This window comes from Coturnix japonica, chromosome 7 (genome assembly GCF_001577835.2).
Source record: "Coturnix japonica isolate 7356 chromosome 7, Coturnix japonica 2.1, whole genome shotgun sequence".
Lineage (NCBI taxonomy): Eukaryota > Metazoa > Chordata > Aves > Galliformes > Phasianidae > Coturnix > Coturnix japonica.
The window spans coordinates 30,451,229-30,477,612 of NC_029522.1; the positions used below are offsets into that span (position 1 = coordinate 30,451,229).

Sequence of the window (26,384 nt, forward strand, 5' to 3'; positions counted from 1 at the left end):
CCCAACAGCCCTATGCACGTTCAGAAGCTCAGGCAAATATTCACATTAGCGCTCAGACTTTATTCAGCCATGTGGATTCGCATACATAGCACAGAGACCACACAGCACCTGAGTGCTCAGCCCTGCTCTGGGTTGCTTTAGGCCAATATTGATTTGTGGACAGACACGGGGAGCAGGAGGCAGCAAGCACCGCTCGTACCTCCAGGATCCTTTCATCATCTATTTCGTTGAACACCGTCCCGTTGATCTGGTTGGGTTTGAGGGCGACCCAGTTGAATACTGGCATGCGGAACTTGGTCTTGATCGGCTTCTTGATTTTCACAGCTAAAGACACCAGAGGAAAGGAAACAATCAACTCCCCAGCAGCTGAAAAACACCCCGTGTGCCCAGACCGCAGCCTCTAGAGTTGGCATTCCAGCACTGGAGGAAGAACTGGCCATAGCTAATGATCACCCTGAGAAGCCTGAAAAGATCCTGCTGCCTTGACAGGCAGGCAGTGCAGAGAGGCTTTTATCCAACCCTCTGGCTGCTTCAGGGCCAGCGTCTGCAGAATGGGACTGAACGCCAGAGGCTGAGAAAACTACACAAAAGGAAATGTGTTATTACTTTTATTGCCCCATGTTGTCTGGACTGCTTTAAAAGCCCATGCTATTTTTAAACACTAAAGAAAATGGATGGAGCAGCCAAATTTAACCCTGTCCTGCTGGCTGCAGAGCCCACCTCAGTGCGAGCTGGGGCATGGCTATGCAGTGTAGGGCTGCTTGAGCATGTACAGTCCAAACCCAGCTGCTACGGGCAGCACAGCAAGCAGCACCATCCACATCAGTGAAGGCATGATGGCCTCAGCCTTTAGCAACAGCTAGAACTGCCAGCTGAGGACACATCTCCATCAGTGATGTGGAGGAAGGATGCATCACTGGCAGTAGATGCACCACAAAATTCAACCCAGAATAGGTGATGAGAAGGAAAAAAACTCCCTTCCCAAGGTTCCACTGCTGCAATGGGGCAGTGCTCTTTCAGAGGGGCCAGGGGTGCCTTTTAAAGCCAAACCAGGGGGCTGCAGCACACACAAGCTTTCACACAGCTTAAATAATGGGTTTCGTCTTCTCAGGTCATGCAGAATTAGTGTCTCAGTAACCCACATAGAGAAGCTATGGAAACTCTCATTCAGAAGAGAACACAGTCCAAGAAGTAACATCAGAGCAAAGAAAACAACTTCATTCCTGGTCCTAACAGATCTGGAGGGCACATGAACGGTTTTGGTAATTCAGTGCTCAGTTCTTTGTATGCTGATGAAAACACAAGGCTGTTGGCTGCTGCAAATTCAGGATCTTCATTATAGTGTTTGATCAATGTGTCACTACAGAATCATAGTAAAGAAAACATTTATTTCCAGACTGCAAGCAGGAAACAGAAGCCCTGGTCCTTCATCTCCAGTGCTGGAGAAAAGAGCCCCTTCCCTGTGAGCAGGGCCAGGCATGTGAGCAGCACTGTGCTCCATGTCCCAACCCTCCCACCCAGCTCTGGGCTCACTGCACCCCACAGCAGGTTCTCCAAGATGGGGACAGTCTGTGTTTGACTCAATTCAATCCAGTGCTTGCTCCAAGGAAGTCCTGACCACTGCCTACCCTGCATCCATAGCAGGGGTGCCCTGCCAGCTATCTGATGCTAGATAGAGATGCTAGATTATTTTCTCCTTGGTTTCAGGAGATGCTTTCCCAGCCTGCAAAGCACTTGAGCAAATAACTATTTTACTTTTCCCTGCCGATGCTGCATGTTTTGCCATGACAGATCACCACTGCTGTGCACCAGAACCAGGTGAATGCTGGAAGCACCTCTTTTGCTTTGTCCTACCACTTCTAAAGCAACAGTTGTGTGTCCATGTACATTCCAAGTCACGTTCCTTTTGCAGGAAAGCTGCAAAGAATAAATTTCCAGCAAGAGAATTTGCTCGAAACAAATGTCCATGAATAACAGGGAACATACACAGTATTCGGCTTGGAAGACTGAAGGCTTTGAGAAATACATTTATCCAATTGGAAGACATGAACACACCAGCAACTTCTGCTCATCTAAACCAAATGGTTTAACTCTCTGTACAATGAATGTGTTTAATCCCAAATCATTTCTAAAAAAAAAAAAAAGACTTTCTTTCCAAGCTAAAATACCCACGAAAAACACATCTTCATCTCAAGCATACATTAGAATAGATTAGTAACTGCTCCTGGGTTATTTCAGGACAGGAAAGGAAGCTAAATGCCTTGTGGGCCAGCTCCCACTGCAGCTGAACAAAATGCCTTCAAAACCTCTTCCTTCAAAATCTTCTCCCTGCTGTCAGCTGGTAAGGTGATGTCCTCATGAATAGCACTGCTCAGGGCAGGGACACAGTCATGGCTGGAGGGCAGCCCAAAAGAAGCCATATCTTAATTACATGCTGAAGTGCTTTGCTGGATCGGGGCCTAGGAAGGCCAAATCCTGCTGGCTGGCAGCAAACCCAAAGCTAACACATGCCAGCTAACACACATCCAGCAACCCCTTTGCACCCGCCTCGGCCCTCCCACCACCTCATGGACTGACACACACAGTCACGGGCACACATAGAGCACAGCAAAGCAGGACAGAGGGAAGGGTAGTTAAATACTTAGCAGAAAGCAACCTACAGAAGAGCTTGATCGGCCCGTCTTACCAGGAAGCAGAAAGAATGGAGAAAAATATGTTAGCAGTGGTCAGAACAGCGGGATTTATCACTGCACCCATTTCCCCCCCAGCCCAGAAGGGTCCTGCCTTGAGAAACATTAATTGCTATGTAACTGGTTTGTCAAGAAAAGGCACTTTTCATTTTCCCTTTCAGTTCTAACTCACTACAAAATGCCCACCCTGCCTGCCTGTGGACATGCCCCACCTCTACCACAGCCCCATCAAACGCACCCGGCCACCAGACCCTGCGTACATAACTGGGGAACCTTCTGGATATTCGGCTGGGTTTTAAACATTCTGCAGTCTGACAATCCACCCCAGCATCTCAGCCCAGGCACAAAGCTGGCAGCAGAAACCAGGGGGGCATATTAAACTGCTCTGATAAAATCTCTCCCTGCAGCCCATGGTAAAGGACATGAAAAACATCAAACCAGCAGCTTCGGGTTGAAAAAGCAGCAAGGCAGAACACAGCTCCGCCCACAGATATGGTGATGCCATATCCATGGATCCCTCCCAGTCCATCAGCACAGCAAACTGCAGCACAGACGGGCAGAAGGGCACACCTGCCTGCCAGCTTTCTGCTTTGCTGCCCCAGCCATGGTGCCAATGAGCACTGAGTGCTGCAGAACCACTCCCATCGGGGAGAGGTTAATCTGTAACCCCGACCATGCCTCATCTTTTGTTCTCTTCTTTTTTTTCTTTATTATTTCAATCTACCCTGGGACCAACTGGCTCCTCTTCCTGATGCTTTCCACTTCCATTAGTTTTAAAGGCTGGAATATCTTATCAGCTCTCAAAAAAAGAAAAAAAGCTATTAATAAGAGCTCCTCAGTCCCTCTTTCTGAAATCATAATGTGCTCTCGAGATCTCCTGGAGGGGAAGGAGTGTGATACCAATTAACAGCCATTTGCTGCATGGGATGCTTGGCATAGGATAGACAGTACATAAAAACATGATTAAAGACTGTCAGGAAATTTTCCTTCCTTCCAAAACATTACAAAAAGTTTGCTATTCTTTTGCACAGATTTTCCTTCATCATGCCCTGGGAAGAAACCAAAACCATCAAGTTCTGCACTTTTGCTCACTTAAAGCCAAAAATGATCACGTCAGAAAAATATTTCTGGCAGAAGCTTCAGCTTCACTGAAGAAGCTCTCCCCTACAGATCAAACCAAATCTGTTTAATTGATACATCTTTCCTTTCACAAACCCCTCTAAGTATAACACCAGATGGAGATGAAGAGTATTACCTAGGCGATAAAGAGAAAAGAAGCCCCATCTCTGCATCCTGCCCCCCACCCCCAGTCAACACTCCAGGTGCCGGGCAGGCACAGGGGTGGCTTTACCTGCAAGCCCTGAGTTGAACACCACGGTGGGAGAGGAGGTGCCGGGCAGGGGGGGTGCTGACGGCGGGGGCGGTGGGGGCAGCGGGGCAGCAGGAGCCGTGTCCAGGGCAGGGCCTGGCAGTGGCGGTGCTGGGGGTGGTGGTGGAGGCGGCGGTGGTGGTGGAGGCGGCGCTGGTGCTGTCACGGGGCCATTTTGTACTGTGGAAAGGAGAAGAGGCACTGAATGAACAGGAACCAACGCGGCACAAGCAGACACAGAAACACTCCCAGCGGGGCCCACTACCCTCCCTACCCCCCACTGCACATCTCTACCCAAGGACTATATGAGCCCAAGTATTTGTTGGACCCCTTCAACAAATTACCTCAATGTACAAACAAGGGAGTTAGTACCTTCCAGTGCCTAATTAGGAGCTCAGAAATGGATCAAACAAACATGGTCTGCAACCTCGTAACAACAACTGATGGTGTTTTTCCAGCATAAGGCCAATGTGACTGACCCCAGAATAACAAACCACCTCCAGATCACAGCCAGCTCGTGGCTGGGGGACACGACGTTCCTTACCTGCCTCCGATGCTGCTAAGGTTGGTAACGGTGGTGGAGGTGGTGGCAGTGGTACGGAAGATGCAGCTCCAGCAGCCGGTGTGACACACGTGCCAGCTGCAGCCTCTGCCCCCACCGGCACCATCCCAGAGGCCAGAGCAACAGGAAGGATAGAGATGTCACCATCGCCTTTCTTCTGGATCTTAATGGTCCCCTGCTTCTCCAGTTCATGGATCTTTTTCTCCAGTGTTGACTGTCGCTGGATGGCTTCCTCTTTTTCCTTCACCATTTTTCTCAAGGTGTGAACCTGGCTATTGGCATCTTTGTAGATTTCCTGCAAATGCCACAGAAACAAGCGATTTGCATTTGTATTCACAAAACAGAATACCAGCACCAGAAACAGAAGGCAGCCTGACACCAGACTGTGCACTGTGCCAGGCATTATCTAACAAGGCATTTTCATGCAAACCATACATCTTCGTGAGTAAGGAAGAACTTGTTTTATGTTTTTCCCACGCCAGCATTAAGGCTGTGTGCAGCACTGAGCCCTGTGAGAAACCTCACCAGGTACCAACACCCGGGGACACGGAATTTCTGATTGCTATAATGTCTCCATTTCTTATGTTAATCTTAAATATACAGAACTAGGATGCTACCTCGGTTTTTCCTCGAACACAGAGTATTGGATGCCTTGCTGATTGCTCTGCCTATGAGCAGATGTTGACCCACAGAGGGAAGTAGGAACAGGGCTCCTGATCTGAAGGGGAGATTGTATCTGCAAGTAGCCAAGGCAGACGTTCAGAAGGAAGCCTAGATACCAGTCATGCTTTGGGACAACTTTTAGGCTGAAGTTAGTGAATATTATATTAGTAATCTTTGTTATTGAAGTAGCGTACCAAGAAATAATGTCTGGATTGTACACAGAAAGCAGGTTGTGCTGGATGCTTTGCAACCTAAGTCTGGAAGACTCCAGTTCCACCCTGAACTCCTCTCCAAAGCAAACCACATGTGCAAAACAACAGACCTGAGCAATATGATGTCCTCATCCAGTTTGCTGATTTGCTGGCATATGCAGAGAGTCAAATGCCCTTCTTTGAGAGCCCAGACAGGACATTCTACTTGAAGTCTGTGCTCCGTTCAGAATTAGAAAGCTAGCAGAAACTGCTCAGCCCATTAAGGCAGCCGTTATCTCCCAGACACAAAATGCACACCAGACCCCTCCCCTGAAACGTGGCATCCAGCCAGAGTTTTCCCATCACGCTTACCCGAATCACATCCAGTTCTTTGTTTCTCTGCATAAGCTGTTTTTCCAGTTCCACAATCTTTGCCATGGCTTCATTTTCCGTATCTTGGAGTTTTTCAGATAACTATCATAGCATAAAGAAACAGATTATAGAAGTAACAACACCTTTCTCAAACAAAACCACATCAACACTTGCTGGAGCAGCAGTACGTGGTAAACTATTGATATCCCACCAAATCCTGAATCTTTCTTTAGAAAGCAAAAGGGTTCCTGTGTGTGTGGAGGCAGGTGACACTAAGTGCCCAGCTGCAGGGTCCTGTGATGATGAGCATTACCCTTCAGCTATGACTAGCGAGCAACCTGGCTGGACTGCACTCATGACCCTGTCCAGATCAGAGAGCCTACCTCATAATAAAGAACTTCCAATGCCATTATTTGGAAAAACATCAAAGTTTGATCCAAACCACAGAACATTGCAACGACACCGTTGCAAAGTCAACAGATGCTGAAGTGGTCACACCTATAAACACATCTCCTCGCAACAGAGCTAATTTAATAAGCAAGGAATAAAGAAGAAATTTGCACGTTATTATTTTTTTTCCCTGTGGACTTATAATTTATTTTTATCTCTTGCAGGCCCCAGAAACCCCTGGGGTGTGAAAGCCACCATGTTCCTGCTCTGCACAGCCTGGACCAAACTGTCCCTTGACATACACACAAATTGCATGGTAAGCCTCACATTAATAAGGCAGCCTGGGGACTGAGTGAAATAGGAAAGTAATTAAAAGGCAAAAAAAGATATTTTCTCATCAGGTCGATAAATACCTTAGAAAAAAATCTCTGAAGCAGGTGGTGCACCCATTAACACAAATACGCACCATGTGAGGTTCAAAATACAGCAAGGAAGCAGCCAGGAAGTTTACCTGCACCAGACTTCCTTCACTTGCCAAATATCTGATCATCCCCCACAGAGAAAGCACAGTAGTCCACAGGTTTCCCTGAACACTCCTCACCCCAAGGATTCTATCTAGCTACATCTGCATGTCCACCCCCAAAAAGAGCACACACAGACACTGCAGCACACACACACAGATACTGCAGCACACACACACAGATACTGCAGCACACACACACAGATACTGCAGCACACACACACACAGATACTGCAGCACACATGCAGAGCAGCTGTGCATCACTCCACAGGGAAAGGTGACTCCAGTTTCGTACTAACATGGGAAATGTTTTCTTCCAGTTCTTCAACTCTTTCCAGGGCTGCATTCTTGGTTTCAGCATCCTCCAGTAATGCTCCCACGTCAAAAACGTTATCCAGATACGCTTGAATTTGCACCTGCAGTTTGTCACTCTCTGTGTGTTTCAGTTTCTGTGGAGCCAAAAACAAAAAGGTGTCACTCACACCGGCAGCAGCCTGAAGCACCAGAACGGCCCACAGTGCAAAGGGGAGGGAGAGCAGTGGGAGTTCGGCCACCTCCACCATTCAGGAATACACTCCGCATTTCAGCATTAGCTGAGATCATACATGAAAAACAATCATTTCCAAAAGCCACATGCAGGAAACTGGTCATACTCACATCCAAATACTCATCCAGGCCCAGCTTTGTAAATTCGTACTGCAGGTGGACCCGGAAGTTCATGTCCTCCACCGAGTGCACAACGATGTTGATGAACTGCATGCAAGCCACCTGCAAGAGGAGCCACCACACATCAGCATGTCACAGCCCTGAGTCATAGAATCAAAGGATGGCCTGGGCTGGAAGGGATCTCAAGGATCATCAAGGTCCAACCCCTCATAGCTCATGCACTACATCAGATTGCCCAGGGCCCCATCCAACCTGGCCTTAAACACCACCAGGGATGGGGCACCCATCAGCTCTCTGGGCACCCTGTGCCAACACCTCACCATGTTCTCAGTAAAGAACATCCCCCTGACATCCAACCTAAAACTCCCTTTTTTTTAACTTAAAACCAATCCCCCTTGCCCTGTCACCATCTGCCTGTGTAAAAAGCTGATTTCTCTCATGTTTATAAACTCTTCCTTTCAATACTGAAAGGCTGCAATGAAGTCTCCCCACAGCCTTCTCTTTTCCAGGCCAAATAAGTCCAACTCCTTCAGCCTGTATTCATAGGGAAGGAGCTCCTCATGGCCTCTTCTGGACCTCTTCAAAAGCTCCCAATCCCAAGCACTGGATCAGGCCCTTGGAGCCCAAAGGGATGCCAGGTTCCCTGTGTCAGCCAGCACTGCCAGGGATGGCATTTTGCTATTTGCCATTTACTATCTGCAGCTCTCTACTCCATCAGTGTTGGATTCAGGCTTGCAAAGACTTTGATGCTTTGTTATTTGTAGAAAACATGCTTTTTAAACTGTGGTTTGCACCCCAGCACAGTGCAGGCAAGTCAAGGTCCTCGAGCAAAGGGAGGCAGAGCCCCTCAGACAGCAGGGCAAGGTACCTGCAGAAGGGCAGGAATCATGCCTGAAGCTCACAAAGGTTTGCCCTGCTGAGGAATGTAAGGCACAGCCCAATCCTTCTCTGCACATCCCCTGTACTCCTTCAGCCCTCTGGTGACCACCTCCAGTCTGCAAGAAGAAGAAGTCTGCCTTGTCCTTGGTGGGTCTGAGCAGGGCAGAACCCACCCACTGTAGATGTAGAGACAGAAATAACACCAACTTCTCATAAACTCATGGGGAGGTGTCTGCTGTCCAGCAGCCTTTGTCTGCAGGTTTGGCTGGGATGTCCACAGTGCTCCTCCCAGCCTGAGCCAGCTTGGGTTCATCAGGGACCACATGGACACAACAAGCTCTGTGATGTCTTACTCCTGTCCCTCAGCATGCCCTGCTTCTTACACAAACCACACTGCTCATGCCGTTAGCTTTTGAGTCTGTGTGGAGCAGAAGACTCCTTCCAGTTCCCCTGGAGAGCTCTGGTTCCTCCTGGTGCTGGAGCTGGCCTTGGCCAGCTGAGCGCTGCTGTCCTGTCAAATCACTCACTGCCAAGTTCCCGTATTTCAAAAGTGCTCTTGTTATACTTGCTTTGGCTCTTGCAGCACTGGGGCCAAACTCTCATTTCCTTTCTCAGATCCTTACATATACAACTAAGGAATTTATCAAGTCAAAGAAAATTAATCTAAGAAAGTTGCTTTTAAAATGAAGTATGTCAATGTCAACAACAGGAACCTTCCCTAAAATACTTCTGCCTTTTTGTTTCTCTTTCCTCCCGTCAGATCAATGCAATTAACTGCAACCCCTTTCAGCTCTAACTTCACAGACAGCTCTCGTCTTCTCCATCTAGGGCAGCCTGAAAGCCAGCTCCTGCAGGAACAGCTCTGTTTGTGTTCAGCCCTTGCAACTACTTGAATTACTCGAGCTTTCACATTACATCCTGGAGACTTGGCTCTGGGGCTTGTTTGACTCCATCCTGCAGAAAGGAAGGACTGCTGTCTTAGCACTGCCTTGGCAAGCAGCACAGCCCCGCAGCACAGCACAGTGGAGGGGTGAGCAGGAGCCCCTGCACGGCTCCTCACAGCCCCTTCTCACCCCCAAGGAGCACTCGGGGGCTGCCACTGACTTGCTTCTGGCCTGCACTAAGCTGCACTGCTCTCCTGCTCACAGACACCTTCCCTGTCAGCATGGCAGAAATGACTGAGTCGGGCACTGGGGACAAACAAATCCATCTGTTAAATTGCAGGCTAACTGAGTGTACATCTGAGGATACTTAGCCAGCGCTGTGACTAGCAACACGTCCTTACTGGGACTGCAATAACAAGGACCAAAACCAATGTAACATATCACAGAGTTACTGAGAGCAGCTTGCTAACTTTAGTAACATTGTAGACATCTCTGTAACTTTTCTTTTGGACTAGGAGTTAAAAAGGTCGTCCTATTTTGTTCTTTTCATTTTGCCATCCTCCCACGGGTGTAAGCCTGGCCCTGCAAGTCACTGGCACCCACATCTTCTTGGCCCATAGGAGGCACCACACCAGCTGGTTTAACACCGAACTGCTGGCAGAAAGACATTAACAAAAAGCCTGCACCTGAACAGTATGAAGTGTCATACACTCTTAACAGAGACAACAGAGCAGTGAATGCCACGAGGTGAGGAACCCTCCTGCTCTTCTCTCACCTCCAAATGGGATCATGTCACAATAATGAGCAGTGCAAGGGAGGCTGCACTGACTGTACCTGAGCTGCATCTGTTCTGTAATTAAAAAACTAAGTTCTAATCAGCATGACCACTCACTCGTCACAGACTTCAAGACACAGACACATAAGTATTTCTGGTACCAAATACATCAACACTGTGCTGACCCTCAGTCCTTCACATGTCTGTAACGTGCAAGTTGGCATCGCCATCTGTGGGTGCCACTAAGATCTTCCCCTCTTGCTGTTTTCTGCTCTAGGGAAGTAGATTTGGTGAATAATCATGCACATGCACCATGAGGAACCAAAGTGGTGAAAACTACTGCTATATTTACCCCCAGATAAGGACAGACAGCTGCAATGGGTCTCTCCCACACTTCCCTGTCTGTGATTTTGAGGATGTTGGCACACGTACAGAATATGCTTCTTGATACTGCAGATGCTGCTATTCTGCCACACAGAAACAGTACACACAGCCAAAAGCTTCTTTCCCATTAACCTCACTATGGCACTCAGCGTTTCTTGGAGAGAATTAAACTGTAGCTAAAGCATGACAGTTATATTGCACAGTTTGGAATGTTAAAAAATGGTACTGCAATAATTTCAGGCCAACGGTCAGAAGCCATAAACCATGTACATCTGAATGCTGCACGTGGCAGTAGGAGCACACAGAGCCAACACCAAAGGCAAAGTCCACAGATAAGGAGTGCTCACCATGAAGTCTATGTTGTTGTCTTCATTTCGGAAGTGCTCCATCAGCTTCTCAAAGCGCTGTTTCTCTCCACACACCTGCAAAAGAATCCCCAACTGTTTGTTAAAGTACAGCTTGCAAGAGAGAGCATTAAGAACATTTAAGAGCAGCCCTCATGCTTGCTCAGTACCTCTCTGGGCAGGTTTTCTCTGTTATAAGTATTCTTCTTTGTGACAAATGAGACACCACAGGTCAACAATGATATCCTGACTCTGCCTACCCTTCTTTCCCCTACAAGTGTAGTGACAGCAGTGCTGGCACAAACGTGCACAGCAGCTCCAGCAGGCTGTGCCACAGGAAGCCTCGGCCTCCTTATGCCTCAGTACTGGTTCGCCACTGTAATGTAATGTAATTAGGAAGAAGACCAGATTACAGAGAGGAAAAAAGGAAAGTTATCACAGGCTAAATGAGGAGCAAAGTACATCAGTGTAACGATCAGCTGGTCAGAATTACAGAGCTGTAATACAGGCCTGGTGGCAGGAAACGCATCCAACTTGAGGGAGAAATCAGATCTAAGATAAAGCAGGTCTCTGTATATTGCTTAAATCTCATTACTTCCTCAGAGCGGCCCTAGTTTTCTCGGTAGATGAATGACCTGCAGTCATTCACAACAACATCACAAAGCACCAAATAAGCTGATAAGCCAAAGGGAGGGTGAGAGGGCACTGCTGCCCTCCTTTGTGTGAAGAGCAAACTCCACGGAACTTCCTTTCCTACCCAGTATTCCTGTGAAATTACCCAATGAAAGGTGAGGGAGGACTGGAGGAAGGACTGGTGGCAGCCATAGACACTTCTTTAGAATCTGAACTCTCCGGAGCAAGGATTTCTGCAGCACCTCCCACAACACAACCAAACCCCCAATGCAGGTTTCTACTCACTCCTCAAAAGCAAACTCTGTACAAAATATGCATTATTATTGCCATCTCCCCATTAGATTTCTCTTTTCAACTCCATCTGCCTTGCAGTGTGCATCTCCACAGAGACAAAGGCCCTGAGCTCAGGGGGAGTTCTTGCACAGATTTCATTGGAAGCTGAATGGAGCTGACTGTTCCATCTGCAGTGGGCTGCTGGGTGATCTCCCTCTACGTGTACTGCTGTCTGTTATGGCTGAATGAATTATATTTCCAGTATACACTCTCCTTCCCATGCAAGTTTCCTAACTGTGTTATTATTTAGCTATACATGGTCAGTACCTGACAGCAATGGGAATTCTACCAGGGGATCTCCATCAGAGGTGGGTGACAGCACTTATTATGAACCACTCAATAACACACCATCAATATTCATGGCCTCAACCCACAGCCTGAACCTGCGGGCCCTGTGCAGGCCCAGCAACCCACAGCCACCTGCATGCAGGGTGCTCAGGGTACACTCAGACACTCACAGACGTGGTATTTAGAAGTGCAGAGTGCTTCCAGCTAAACCTTAGAAACTCAGAAGGATGAATAAGGACACTTTACAAACCATGCACCTTGTGAGAAAATTCCCTCGTTGGCCAAGTGCTGAGCTCAGGGCTGCAAGGAGGCTTCCAGCAGGAAAAGCTGAAGAGAAAAGCAGGAGCTGGCAGGGCCTGGGGAACCCACACGCTCTGCAAGCATCAAAGGCAGCAGCTCCTGCAGTGCAGTTTGACTTTGGAGGTGTACCCTTGGCCTGATCCAGCCCCTGCTCCAAGTGAACCCAGAGAACCCTGTCCTTGAGTTGCCCCATAGACTGTTCAGCTGCACTCAGCCCCGCATTAGTGGCCAGGCCATTTACTTCCTGATACAGCACATGGGATGGCACTTCAGTCCAACCAACTGCAAGGCCTTCCTATGCTCCCTGCACCCTCCTATCCCCACAAAGCAATCAGAGCTGATACAAGAGAAGAACAGAAGGGTTCGTCTCAAGTTTGAGCTCAAAACAACTGTGCTTCTCTTGTACTCAACTGAGAGAAAATGGAGCTGACATAAAAAAAGGTCCTTCCTGTACAATGGAAGGAACCCAACAACGGCACACACGATCACTCAACAGGAAAAGCTGACTAGATTTCTGGGAAATCTAATGTGAACAGTCGCACATGGGTGAGAAGAGCCGACACGAACAACTCCGAGCCATTCAGGGCTGAGGAATTCAATGACGGAGCAAGTGGCAGCCCCAAGCCCAGCAGCCCACTGCCAGCCCGGGGCTCCAGCAGCAGTGCCTGGGGGCAGCTGACAGCAACAAGAGGAGCAGCAGCAACCTGCAGCTTTCGGTGGCTTCTGGCAGCTATCTCACACCATCATCAGATGAGTCAGAGCTGGGAACATGTGCGCTTCAGGAGACAGCGAGCTGACTTTCATGAAATGATATAATTTATCCTGGAAGATTAAAGGGAGTGAAACTGTAGATGAAGCCTCCAGCCTGAAGATTGGCCCAAATCCAAGACGAACGCTGAAATCAAATCCCACCGCATGAAACCATATGTTGCCATTTCTATTTGAATACATTTCCAAGGTCTGTCATTTGCATTGAAAGCATGGCTGGGACTAAGAAAGACTGATCTTTCTTTTATTAGCATTATTCTATGTAAGAAGAAAGATTAAACAGGCTACCACAGCTATAAAAAAACCTCTGTCTCCACTTAGGTTGCACAAAAATCCTTTTAGGTTGCATCAAGCCCACATCATTCTGGAAGAACAATGTGGCTTTATGGGAAACCACCCACGAAGGGTCCTGTCCTGGGAAGGGCTCTGAGCACTAACGAGGTACGCCTCGTGCAGATCCATTACAGAGGTACAACGCGATCCTATGAGGAAGCAAATAGGATCAGTTATGAAAAACGCAGTGGCAATTATACCCATACCCACCGGGCAATGCTTTCAGGTCAGGAGGTTCACCCCGAGACCACCCAGCAGCAAAGTTCAACCCAGCAGCCCTCGCAATGCTCCCACTCATATGGTCCCACTGCTAAAAAGCTCCAGAAAGGCAGCTGGGCTATTCTGAAAACACGGCACCGCTTTCTGTGTGGCGTCAGAAAGTGAAAGCCCAGCCTGATGGAGCACCTCATCCTCCTGTCCTGACTGCACCTAATGCTGCCTAAGGGCACAAAGCACCTCTGCTCTGCTGGAGGGCATAGCAGAGAATCCCAGAGCTGTGGGGGTTGGAAGGGACCTCCAGAGCCCCCAGCCCAACCCACAGGAGTTCCATACAGCAGCTGCACACAGTGTCCAGGTGGGTGCAAATATCTCTGGAGAAGGAGACTCCTCTCCAGTCTGAGCAGCTGTGCCACCCTCACAGTGAAGAAGTTTATCCTCATGTTTGTGTGGAACTTTCTGTGTCCCAGTCATCACACCACTGGCTCACCATCAGCCTGTCAGCCACCAGGACATCCAGGTCCTCCTCTGCAGAGCTCCTTTCCAGCAGCTCAGCTGCTAATTTTACAGAAGTGTGTGCTTCTTCCTCCCCAGGTGCACGACCCACGCTGGCTCTTGCTGAACCTCATGAGGTTCCTGTCCACCCATCCAGGTCTCACTGAACAGCAGCACGGTCCTCTGGTGTGTCAGCCACTCCTCCCAGCACCATCCCATCACCACGCATGCTGAGGAGGGACTCCATCCCTTCACCCAGCTGGCGGCCTCAAGTCCATATAGAAAATGAAATCATTCTGTCTGCATTTACACCTGAGGTGAGAATGGTGTGACACAGCAAAGGACTTCAAGCCAGGGAGCATTTAAAACACATAACCTTTAGCAAGGGCTTAGTGGTACAAGACATTTTCTGTCATAGAACTGGCCACATATCCACATGCTGCCTGGGGTCACTTCAAGCTGCTCCCTCCTCCTTCCCCAGCTTCTGAGAGCAGCCCCATCCCACTGCAAGACCATACAGCGCAGCACACAGCTCATGCTGGACACAGCGTTATGAACAGCCTGATGGATATGCAAGCCCAAAATTCCCAGAGCCTTTGTAAACCTTTCCTCCTGCCTGCACTGCTTTGTCCCAGCAGCACAATGCCGGCTTTCTCTGCCCCACAACAGCCCTCTGTGGGCAGCAGCCCCTCGCAGGCAGGCAGTGCTCACAGGGCACTTTGTTTTGACTGATGCTGCTGATACTTCTGAAGAACAACAAAGCAATTTTCTTTTAAGTTACTGGTTAAGTAAACAGTTGTTCACGCTTACTAGGTTAAAATACCTTGTGCTCCTCTACCAGCAGGGTTAAGGCGCTCTCAAAATACTGCCGTGGGGGAAAAGACAACCAACGTATTTACATTTTCCAGCACTTGCAAACTGTTTCTTCTCACGCTGAGCTGTTACAATGGCCCACAAGAATAATTCAGAACTGCTGCTCTCACTGCTGTCAGTCATTATTCTAACAGGGAAATGTGACTCTGAACTAGGTACTGTCAGAAGTTAGGGCTGAACAACATGGTCTCACTTGGCCGGAGTGATTACAGAGGAGGCAAACAACGCCGTCCCATGCCATGCTTCAGCTCCTCAGCTCACTGCACAGCCACTCAGCCCCACCTGCCGTGGTATGCACACGGTCAGAGCCATAAGCAGACAGTGTGAGTTCTCACCTCCCAGGTACTGCACAAGTCAATGAAAGTGATGTTAAATGAGAGGGCACCCCGGGCCTGCTCCTTCCTGATCCCCTGCTCCCCAAGGAACGACGCTGATTCTCCTCCACAGAGCACAGGGCAGAGTCCAGATGTTGGATAACCACCAAAGGATGAGCTGCCCTAAAGCCTTCTGGATTATCTGAATTCCAAGAGTCTTTTTGGCATTTCCTCTTGTCTTGCAGCAAAATGAGGGGTTCTCATGAGAAATACAACTCATCTCAGGAAAAGCACCTCCGCTCTATTTTGATGCACTAAAATTATTTCCCACAAGGAGAAGCACACACACAAGCACACTCTCACCTTCCCAAACGCAGTTATCTTGGTAAATGAACAGCAGTCATTCATTTATTGGGTACTGCGCCTTTAGTCAACGAGTTATAAAGCATATAAATAAGACAGCTGATTAGAAATGCTGACAATGATTTGGAAGGAAGGCCACAATTCATAGGAAAACAGCTTTTAAGGCTCATTGAGCCTGAGAACGTAAGTTCCATTTAATGAGAATTTTTTGTTAGTTCTATTTCTGGATGCTGTTAGCAGTTTTCATACCCTGACTCCTCTGTAAGCACAAGGCCCTTAAAGCTAACCCAATAGTCAGAGGTGAGCACATACATCCACTGACATATACACGGATATATGTAGATCCTAGCATCAGAGAGTCAGAAAGGCTGGATAAACCCTCATGGATCCCTGCATGAAGTGCTGCATTCCCACACTCACTTCACACCCCCTGGATGGAGGCCTGGCAGGATACAGGCTGCCCCAGCCATAGCCCCTGGTGTGGAAGTGCTGTCTGAATGGGAGATGGGCACCTGCCCCTCACTGCAGAACCATGACATGGGAACTGCAGCCTGGTTACTCTCCTGTTTTAGAGACACGGCTTAGTGGGCATAGAGGCAATAGGGTAACCTATTAATGATATAACAGCAAAGCAAAGCCAGCAGTAAGAGACAGCAGCTGTATTCTCAGTATGGCCACATGTGCACTCACGCTGTTCAAATGAGTTAACTCCTCTGAATAAGCACTAGGAAGATACATCTTGTTTTCCAACAGTGCACTCGGCCCACTTCAATTTAAAAGGGGCTCAGGCTCTCAGCATCTTCTCTGTGACCCACAGCCCCTGCAAAGCCATCCCTGAGGCCAACTCTCCTCATTTCCCCCAGGCATTCTGCTGCAGTGCATTTGCTCATCCTCTGACACAAATCCCAGGCAACTCGGATAAAACGGTGTAGCCAGTTCTCACAGATCCATGGAAACAAGCACAAAGGACCCAGAAATATTGCTAAGGAAGCTCAGTTGCAAGTGGGTAAATGCAGGGGTGGTGGCAGGGCTGAAGAGTTTGGGCTGCTCAAACTTCCACAGCCGTGCAGACAGAGTTATGCTTCAGTGCTGGGAGGAGGGGCTGCAGGCAGCACATGCACAGGGCCAGGAGCTCACAGACACAGCAGGGCACAGGACCGGCCACTGTGTTGGGTTATATGCAACACAGAACTCCTCACCATTGCCACAAAAGCAGCAGCATTCAGCCAAGCATCACCCAGCTCCCACCTCTTACTCTGCCCCAAACTACTCTTTCCCACCCAACTTCCCGTTACTTACAACAGTTCTGTATTTTTCCCCATTGAGATCTTCTGTACCAAATCCCCCCTCGAGCTCCCAGGCTGTCACACGCTCCTGGTGGCTCCAAGGTATCCACGTGCTTCCATTTCCAGAAGGGACCCTTCCAACATTACCCCAATTATTTGCTGAAGGAGAGCGCTGGGCAGCGCGCAGAGCTGAGTCCCTGTGAGGGCACACAGCCTGCACAGCAGAGCTGAGGATTTCAGTTCAAATAAGTGAATGCCTTTCAAGAGACACCTTAAGAAAAACCACCCATGTGAACATCCTGACCCCAGACAGAAAAAACCTGGCCCGTCAAATCATTTTCAAAGGAAAAGCCATTTTCAAAACGAGTCCTCAACAAGACTCAGATCAGCTGTGGTTTCCCAGCTCAGTCAAACCCTGAGAACCAAATTCTGTTCTCATTTACATCACTGCAAAGCTCAAAGCCTAATGAAATATTTGATGTTTGCCCTGATGCAAATGAGAGTCGAATTTGGTCTGAAGTATCCTGTTTTCCTCTTGACTTTATTGCAGGGTGAGCATGAGACAGGAGCTTTGCTTCCTTTGAAGTTACTTCATTGCGAGGAGATATGGCAGAGATCCTGTCTGACAATCCCAGTGGCTGGGATGAAGGAAGCACAGAGCAACACAGGCTTATGGGAAGCAGCAAACACAACCTCCAGCTTAGGCTGCTCAGAGGTCCTTAATATTCCAGCTTCTGAATCACAAAGGCTGGAAAAGACCTCTAGGACCACCAAATCCAATTGCCATCCCACCCCACTGTGCCCAGTGACCACATCCCACAGTGCCATGGGAATGGGCTAAAGACACGCTTGAAACTATTACTGAAAGATGCCAAGGAGGAAACTGGAAAACAACAGTACACGGTGAGAATATGCAGAGCAATTGGGTAAACTGCAAAGGAGGAATTCCCCTCCTTGCACAGCCGCTTCTCCTGCTCCAGGAGAACAAACCAAAACTCCAAGCTCCAGCCCCACAGACCCTATTCCATTGGACACTGAATGCCTTATTTTCACCCTCCCTGCTGGGCAGGTCCCACCAAGCTGAGGTAGCACCCCAGCACACCCTCTGCTCCGGCTCCATGTGCTGCCAATCCCCCCAGCACCACAGCTACAGTGGGGATGTGTGCTGGGCAAACATAGCAGATATAAAACAGGAACCAGTATCTCACCACCAGAAACAATTCCCAAAGCATACAGAGAAGGAAAAAAAGAAAAAAGAAATAACTGGGCTTGTTGGTCATCTGCACCAACCACCCATGGCAGCAGCAGCAATAAGGAAATACATGGAAATAAGGAAATAAGCAGCATGTTCATACACAGTCCAGCCTGGACTCATCAAGCTTAACCATTTTTGAGCTGGTAAGACTAGATTCATTTTCCCTTTGATAATAAGTCCACACCTATACCCAATATCCACAACTACTGGAACCGCAGCTTGCTTGGGCTCCATTCCCACACCAGCAGTTCTGAACACAACCTTCTCAAGTGCCATCAGCCACTGTATGCAAACGTGACACCCTTGGATGTACACAGACACAAAGGACGGTTTAGCACCAGCTGAACATACCCGAATGCTCGTGTTAATTTCAGCAGTCAGGGGTACAGAAACTTGGTTTTTGTATTTCCTTACAAATAGTAATTATTACTGATAACAAAACCAGGAATTTTGCATCTCAAAGGCTTGTGTAAGCGGCCCTGAAAACAGTGGATCTACACAGCAATTCCAGTTATTTCACCTAAGAACATACAAAAACATCCAGAGTTAGACCTGCAGTAACACTCTCCAAACCTCCATTACTTTTCCCCTTCAGGGACACAGCTCAACTGGTCAAAGGTAAAGGCAGCAATTCACAGACAGGATTCACCCTGCTGGGATTCCAGCTCTAGAACACAACAGTGCAGAAAACGATGGCACGGACACATGGAAAATCTGCAGCTTATGGAAAACTCTTAGTCTAAGAAATGGAGCTGAACGTGAAAGCTCTATCCAAGAGCTAGGAGAACTACGGACACACACATGAAATTCTGACAAAGCAGAACACGTACCTCCTTGAAGTTATCAAATGCAGACAAAATGATTTCATGCCCTCCTCTGACGAGACAAACAGCAGCCAGGAGCTCTAGGACAAGGGCCTTTGTCCTGCAAAGAAAGCAAGCCACAGCAGTCAGTGACAAGAGGGTGGGGAATACCTTCTACCTGTTTGCAAAGTGCTGTGCAGGCACCAGGAGAAGCACTTTGCATACCCAGTGGTTCAGCCTCTTGAGACAAGCAAACCTGCAGGACACAATGCTGAGCAATATCTGATCCAGGGTAGTTTGAGCCTCCCAGGATCGTGCAACTCTCCCCCATTTTAACACTTCCCAAAAGATGCACGAATCTACATCACAAATTATACTTGAGGAAATCCAAGCAAACCAATGGTGTCTGCATCAGCCTGGCAGCTGGCACGGTGTGAGCTCTCCTGCACAATCCCACAGGTGGAAGCACATGGGGCAATGTGTCGCTGCTAGGAGCAGCTCATGCCTCAGCCTCTCTTCGGCCAGGGCTTTTAGTTCTATCTGCACTCCCCTGACGCTCATCTCAGTTATTCTCTATGACAAGTTGGATTATTCACAGCCACAAAAAATGCAAGACATGGTTCGCTGAAGTGAACACAGGGTGCCTTGACACACCTCAACCTCCAGTATCTGAAATCTGGGTGCTGACTGGCAACTAACACAGCATATCAGGGAGGGGAGGATACAACTGACTGCTGAAAGAAAAGCATGCAACACTCAGTGTAGCTCTGTCATAAATGATCCCCAGTTCTCTCTTACACAGTTCACATAAGGCAAAAGCACCAATGGGATCTTACAGCCAGATGAGCTGGGAGCAGATACTGAAACCATGCAGACACACATGAAATTAGTCTCATGCTTGAGCATTAAACCAGATGTTGCAGAAAAAGAAATACCTTTTGGCTTTCAAAGTGTCAAGGTTATCTTTGGAAACCAGATAAAATGTTCACTTCCCCAGGAAATATTACACGGATCATTTTCAACTCTTACTCATCCATTTTTTTGTCCTGCCACAAGAAGAAAACCCAAGCTCTTTCAGACAGGCTCGAGGAGCTCTCCCTGTGGTCCACTGGCAACATCCTCTGAAGGGCTGTGAGCTACACAGACACCAGGAGGATGCCCAGGTCTCAGCATCAGGTGCAGCACCCACTCTCCTGCTGCATCTGCGATGGGGCAGGGATGGGACAGGACACTGCTGTGTTGGCATCATTTATCTCTTAATCACCTGATTTCCAGGCACAAGGCACCACAAATGATCACAACAAACTTCCTGTATCTTTCCCATTCATGCTAGCTGACTTAAGCCTAAACAGAAAAGAGGAAGGAAGGACCCACTTCCATCAGGCCAAGGTTTCAAGCAGTACATTGCATGGCAAGCAGGCAGCCTAGGCAAGGGAGCTCTTCCTATACGGTAGAGTTTAGTTTTGTATCATCCCTGCTTTTCCCTTCCCTGGCAAACACCAGTACTCAGCTTTGGTATCATCAGGTATGTGGGATGCCTGCAGCTCCAGTCCAGCTGGATGTAGGTACCAGCTCACAAATGTGTGCAGGGGGGAGAGGGGACATAACCTTGCAGCAATCAGTTCCACAGTGTGATTTACAGGACTGCTGCTGAGGTTAAAGAAATTCCTGACACTTAGTCAGGCACTGTACAGGGGCAGAACAAGTATAGATTGTGCTCTTAGAGGAACTCAAACCTGAAAATGGCTTCAACAAAATCACCTGCAGAAAACTCAGTTTCTTTAGGAAAATCCCATGCAAAGCTGCTCCTGATCAGCAGGGTCTGCACTGCAGCAGCAGTTGAATTGAGCAGCAAAGGCAGAGCTGCAGAGTCAGCAGCTTCTGTGACCAATGGAACCAAATGGCAATCCCCCATCTAACTGCACTGTAACACAAACTGAATCTGAGTCAGAGCAAAGGTTGATTTTCACTACAGCTTTGTACACAAATCCATGAAAATCCCTCTACTCTTCACTTATCTATTTCTTAAACGCTCTAACAGCAAGCACAGCCTACCTGGGATTCTTGTTGTTCAGGCTTAGTGCAATTTCGTTAACGGCATGCGGGTGCGACATGACCATATTGAATCCATACTGAAAAGAGAAGAGGAAAATAATGTTTCTGCTCCAAAACTAAAATAATTCATTTTAAATCCCAACAAATTACGCGTGTCTGACCGGACCCGGCTGTTGAGATCACCAAGACACACTCAGCACATTCCCATCTCACACCATGCCCATCTGCTCCACTGTCACTGCCATGCCCAAAGCACTCAGCCTGGCCATACTGGCCACCCAAAGGGGTCCCAGGGCTGATCCCACCCCACTGCCAGCCCCTCTGCTCCTCCTTCCCCAGCACTGTTAACACCGACAGCCAAGTGTGCCATTTCCTCTCTAACAGGGACTGTGCAGCTCAGTGGCTAAAATCACTTCTACAACATGCATGCTGCCACGGAGCAACTGCTGCATGCAGCGACTGCCTGAGTCCTGCTGGGTCTGCTTCCAAAACCAAAGAAAGGAACTGCTTTGGAAAACACAGCATGGGTTATTACCACAACTGCACTGTTGTTTGCCACCTTCCCATCAGAGGTAGGGAGCTCTGTCAGAGCTCCTGCAGTGCCAGAAGCCCCCTGTAAGACCACACGACTCATGCCAGGCTTTCCTTGAAGCACATAACTGTTAGTTGTTACTGGTTTAGCAAAAAATCTGGCATCTCAGAAGTGACCTGGGCATGCCATGTGACCACAGCACACCTCCAAGTAGAGAAGAAACTCATGGAAAAACGATTAGTTTGGTGCAGTTTATTCTTTGACTTGCAGTTACCACAACAGCCTCGCAATCAACATACAGCAAAGTGAAAACTTCTCTTTTCCACCAATGTCTAACAAGAACACTTCAAAAATCCTCTTCTTTCCACCAGGTTAATGCTAAATTCTGACAGCAGTCATCACACAAGTGCATGTCCAATGAGTTAGTCCCAACACAGCCCAGCACTGCAAACAGGAACATGCGTGTGCTCTTATCTGTGTCCTCACGCGTGCCAACCGTGCGGGTGCACAAGGACTGTGCCAGGCAGCTCCCAGCTACACTGTCTGACAATAAGAATTCCATCCTTCACATCAGTTTCACCTGTCCCGTGTGCAGCTTAACCTTTCCCCCCAACAACAACGGCGCTGCGGGCCAGAAGAATGAGAAGGGCAGTACCTGGTAGTTCATGATGGCACGTAAACACATGATGCAGACATGGACATCGTCCTTCTTACTCACTAGTCTGGAGTTCTTTAGAGTTCTTCGGCTCGGTAAAGTATTGTACCTGCAAACAGAAACAGCCTCCATCAGTCACAGGGCTATTCTTAGGCGGGAGGAAGGAAGCAATATTCCTCCACTGGGCTAAACGCACACATTTCTCAGTTCTGTGGAACCTCCACACAGCAGACATCAGGGAAGGGCAGAGCACCCCGACAGAGATGGGCTCTGTGCTTCCAGCTGTGCCCTGCTGGTGTGCATTGACCCATACCAGCAACTGCACGGACTTTAATGAAACTGCACGTTTGTAGGCAGCAGCAAATGTATTAATTTCTGGTGCATTTTGTTGAAGAATTGTGCCTCTATTCTGTTCTGCAGCTGAGCTTCCTGAAAGCTCTCCAAACTGAGGAAACCCAGCCCTTAGGAACTGTCCCCAAACAGAGGCATTAATTATCCTAATTGTAACCCCTAGCTGGTAAATCAACCTTGAGTTCAATTCAATAAGTGCACAGAATAAACACAAAGGGAAATCTTTCAATCCGCTGCTTCTACAGCATCGTAAATGAAACCCACATTTCAGCTCTTCCCAAGTTGCTGCTTATTTTCTTTAAGGAAAACCATGCTTTGTGAGCTGAGCACAGGAAATTGGAGACAAGGAGACAGGCTGCCATATGAAATACATGTATATTCTTACGGCCATGTACAGTGTTTAATAGGCAGCAATTTTTTAATCCTAAGTTACTCCTATGTAAGAGAGAGGTGAGAACAAAGTGACAGAGCCTGCGGCTGGTCCTGCATGTCCCCAGCTGCAGCCCAGCAGAGGGGAAGGCACCAACACACTGCAAACTGTCACACTCCAAACTGAAAGCCAAGGAAGCAAGCATAAAATTCTGCTGAAAGGCAGACAGAAAGGAAAGCAGCGTGACACATGTGCAGCTGAGAGCTCTGCAAATCCTGGCACTTGTTATGCAAAAGAAATTTGCAGATGAAACTCAACTGGTATAGTAAATACTGGTAAAGCCAAGGCTACTTCTGACAACTGCAGCTTCACCCCACCAATGCCATTCTGCAGCCTGGGCAACATCCGCGGCAGCCTTAGAACTATTCAGGCTGAAAAAGCACTCTAGGATCTCCATGGTCAAACCCAACTCCCTGCCCCATGCCCACTGCCCACGTCCCTCAGTGCCACATCCCCACAGCCCTGGGACAGCCCAGGGATGGTGACCCCCACTCCCTGGGCAGCTGTACCCCTGCTGTCCTTATGACTTGCACTGTGGGAACCAAGTGGCATCAGATGCCATTCCCAGGTGGTGGGATGACAGCAAACCTGCTCACTGTACAGCTCCACAGAGCGCTGCCAAAGCACTTGGGCTGGTTCACAGAGGGAAAAGCCATTGGGAGCAACGAACATAGGATGGGCTGACAGATAATCATCCTTAGGCTGGGAGAATTAAATCTGAAATGCCTGAGATGGAAGAATGTACCAGGAGAGAAGCAACCCCACTAATTCCAATGCTGCTGTGTACTTACTTGCTTCATTCATGCTATTCATTTTGCTTAGAAGTGTAGCTATAAAATCAACAATTAATGAAATTATTAATAGCCAAGGTTAATAGCAGATACAGGGACAAGCAGTAACAGGGCAGGAGAGGGGAAACACAGGGAGCTCCAGCATGGCACAGAACTAGCCTGGCCTGCACAGAGCTGTGCCCGCACGTTGCCTTCATTCCCCAGCAGTGCTGACATGAAAGAAACCCCAAAATTCAAAGCATAATTCAGTCAAGCAGCTTTTCTTCTTTCCCATAGATATGAATGCATAAATCAGCTCAGGGCACTCCAGAACGATTTGGGTTTGTGGGAAATCTGACCCAGTTTTGTCTGAGCCCCAGCGAGAGCTCAGCACACTGCCAGCAAATCCCAAGGAGCGCAGCACAGACACTGGGGAGGCAATGAGCTGGGAACAGGGGATTAATGCAGGGAAGATCTGGGTACCTTGGGATTTGGTGAACAAAACCCCACAGGTGCTGGCTTTACCCTGCTGCTCGCTCCCTCCTGTGTCAGGGAAGGCTCTATGGGGCCAGCAGCCTCACCCCAAGCTGCCCGCAGCGTGTCCCATAATAGAATCATTAAGATTGGAGAAGCCCTTTTGGATCCCCGTGCTCAACCCCCACCCACCCCCCATGCCCACTGCCTGTACCCCTCAGTGCCACATCCCCACAGCTCTGGGACACCCTAGGGATGGTGACCCCCCACCCCACAGGCAGCTGTGACTGCCTGACTGCTCTCTGGAGAAGAAGTGTTTCCTAATACCAACCTGACTCTCTCCTGGTGCAACTTGAGGCCATCACCTCTCATCCTATCTCATCCCAATCATTGGGGTGCTTGGATGCTTTGTGCTGCTGCTCCCTGTGGGACCAGGGATGGCCAAGGAGCCCCAGCTGCACACTGCAGGAGCACAGGGTGCTGCAATGGGCCCTTCCCTGCAGCCGTCCCCAAAACCACAATGCATTCTCAGAACTGACACAGAAAGACCTCAAGTATCAATTTACCACATCACAGAATCACAAGGGTTGGAAGGGACCTGCAGATCCTCCAGGGTAACTCTCTCGAGATGGATGGCATTTTCCCTTTAACCCACACTGTGAGGAGCAAAGCTAAGGAAGGTTTACCTACACCTGTACTTGGGGGAATACTGTCCAGGCGACAGTCTCCTGACCTGTCTGTATCTGTTGGGTGTCAACAACACACAGCTGCACAACATGTGAGCACAACACATCACTTCCACAGGCAGCTCACTAAATATGAGAAGTGCCTCAATAAAAAGATGGAAAGCCTTTTCCAGTCATACAGAGCTCTTCGCTATAACAGCTTATCTCAGGTTGGAACTGCTCAAGGCTGCATACATTACTTTCTTTTAAATTTTAATAAGCAGAGCAATGAGACCTGTATCAAGAAGGAACAATCCTCCTCTGTGTCTGCTGCTCCATCTCCCCCCATTTCAGAGCGCCTTCACACATGTACCAAGTGGGAGCTGGGCTCCCCCAGCCGAGAGAACCAAGCACGAAGCTGGAGCTTGGCATTCCCAGCCCAGTGCCCACCAAAGCCGCCCTCCTGCTCTGGGGCTGGGGAACAGGCAGCACCCCCTGTGCCCATCCAGACCACTGTGTGGCCGGGCTGAGAAACCCACATGCAACCTGCAACTGAGAGCTGCGGCGCAGGGAAAACATCCCCAGCACAGACAGGATTCTGCCCAATATTTAGACAGGTATCCTTGAAGAGATGCAAATTTCTTCTCACAAGCATGAGTGTCAAGAAGTGACGGGCTTTTTCTGTACAGAAACTCTTCTCCAATGATGGGATCAGGGAGTATGATGCTTTCTGATGCTGACTGCAACACCCTGAGCCTGTCCCCTCCCTGTGCAGTGCAGGCCAGCAGTAGTCCCCACCACCTCCCTTCACACAGCATGGACAATCTGCTCCTGCCTTTATTCTATTTCTTGCTAGCAAACATCAAGCATCTGGCTGAGCTGCTGCTTCTGATTTCCTGCCTGCTGCAGGTCAGAGATGCGTCACCAAGAGCGTGTTTACTCTGCTAATTCAATTCAGATGGCTCCGCTTTTGTTTTCTCCGCTCCCCCTTTAAGGGAGAACTATAAAACCCTACTTCTGAAAACAGCAGCAGCAGAAACCCAACCACGTGTGGCTGTGTCACACCTCACAGTGCCCAGTGGTGGGACAGGGCCAGGCTGTGCCAGCACCCAGCGCTCCCCAGAGGGACACCACAGCTATGTGGGAGCAGCACTGCCAGGAGAGGCTGGAGGCAGGCTGCAATGCAGTGCCAGGTCCTCCTCCTCACCCAGAGCTGCTCTGGAAGAACTAGTTCATCAGTTGTACTGAAATGCAACGTGTGAGAGCGCAGAACAGCTCATGTGGACAGCTCATTAAAACACCTACACAAATGGGATGCTCCAAGTATAGCCCTTCCCAGCATGGTAAGTGTGCACACAGCTCAAACCAAGCTGCTGCCACTGCCGGCAGCTCCGAGGGGATCTCCATGCAGGGGGCGAGGATGTGCACCCAACCCATGGCACAGAGCTGCACTGTAAAGCACTCATAGCAAACAAAAGCTCCAGCAGCTCTCTGCCAGCACCG

At 48.8% G+C, this 26,384-nt stretch overlaps 1 protein-coding gene across 8 annotated transcripts in view; it reads right to left on the bottom strand.

The window, feature by feature from the left end:
- Positions 1 to 26,384, bottom strand: part of FMNL2 (formin like 2) — a 97,033-nt gene that overhangs the window by 11,625 nt on the left and 59,024 nt on the right. For 5 of the 8 annotated variants that reach the window (XM_015869096.2, XM_015869101.2, XM_015869098.2 and 2 more), the window contains 11 exons: positions 22,192 to 22,300; positions 21,005 to 21,081; positions 18,977 to 19,070; positions 10,693 to 10,767; positions 7,415 to 7,525; positions 7,057 to 7,206; positions 5,848 to 5,949; positions 4,604 to 4,916; positions 4,042 to 4,239; positions 2,661 to 2,681; positions 200 to 324 (listed from right to left, as the gene is read on the bottom strand). In XM_015869096.2, coding sequence (XP_015724582.1) covers positions 200 to 324; positions 2,661 to 2,681; positions 4,042 to 4,239; positions 4,604 to 4,916; positions 5,848 to 5,949; positions 7,057 to 7,206; positions 7,415 to 7,525; positions 10,693 to 10,767; positions 18,977 to 19,070; positions 21,005 to 21,081; positions 22,192 to 22,300 — 1,375 coding nt within the window. The remainder of the gene's footprint in view (positions 1 to 199; positions 325 to 2,660; positions 2,682 to 4,041; positions 4,240 to 4,603; positions 4,917 to 5,847; positions 5,950 to 7,056; positions 7,207 to 7,414; positions 7,526 to 10,692; positions 10,768 to 18,976; positions 19,071 to 21,004; positions 21,082 to 22,191; positions 22,301 to 26,384) is intronic. The other 3 variants (XM_015869102.2, XM_015869103.1, XM_015869100.1) reach the window with 1 other exon arrangement.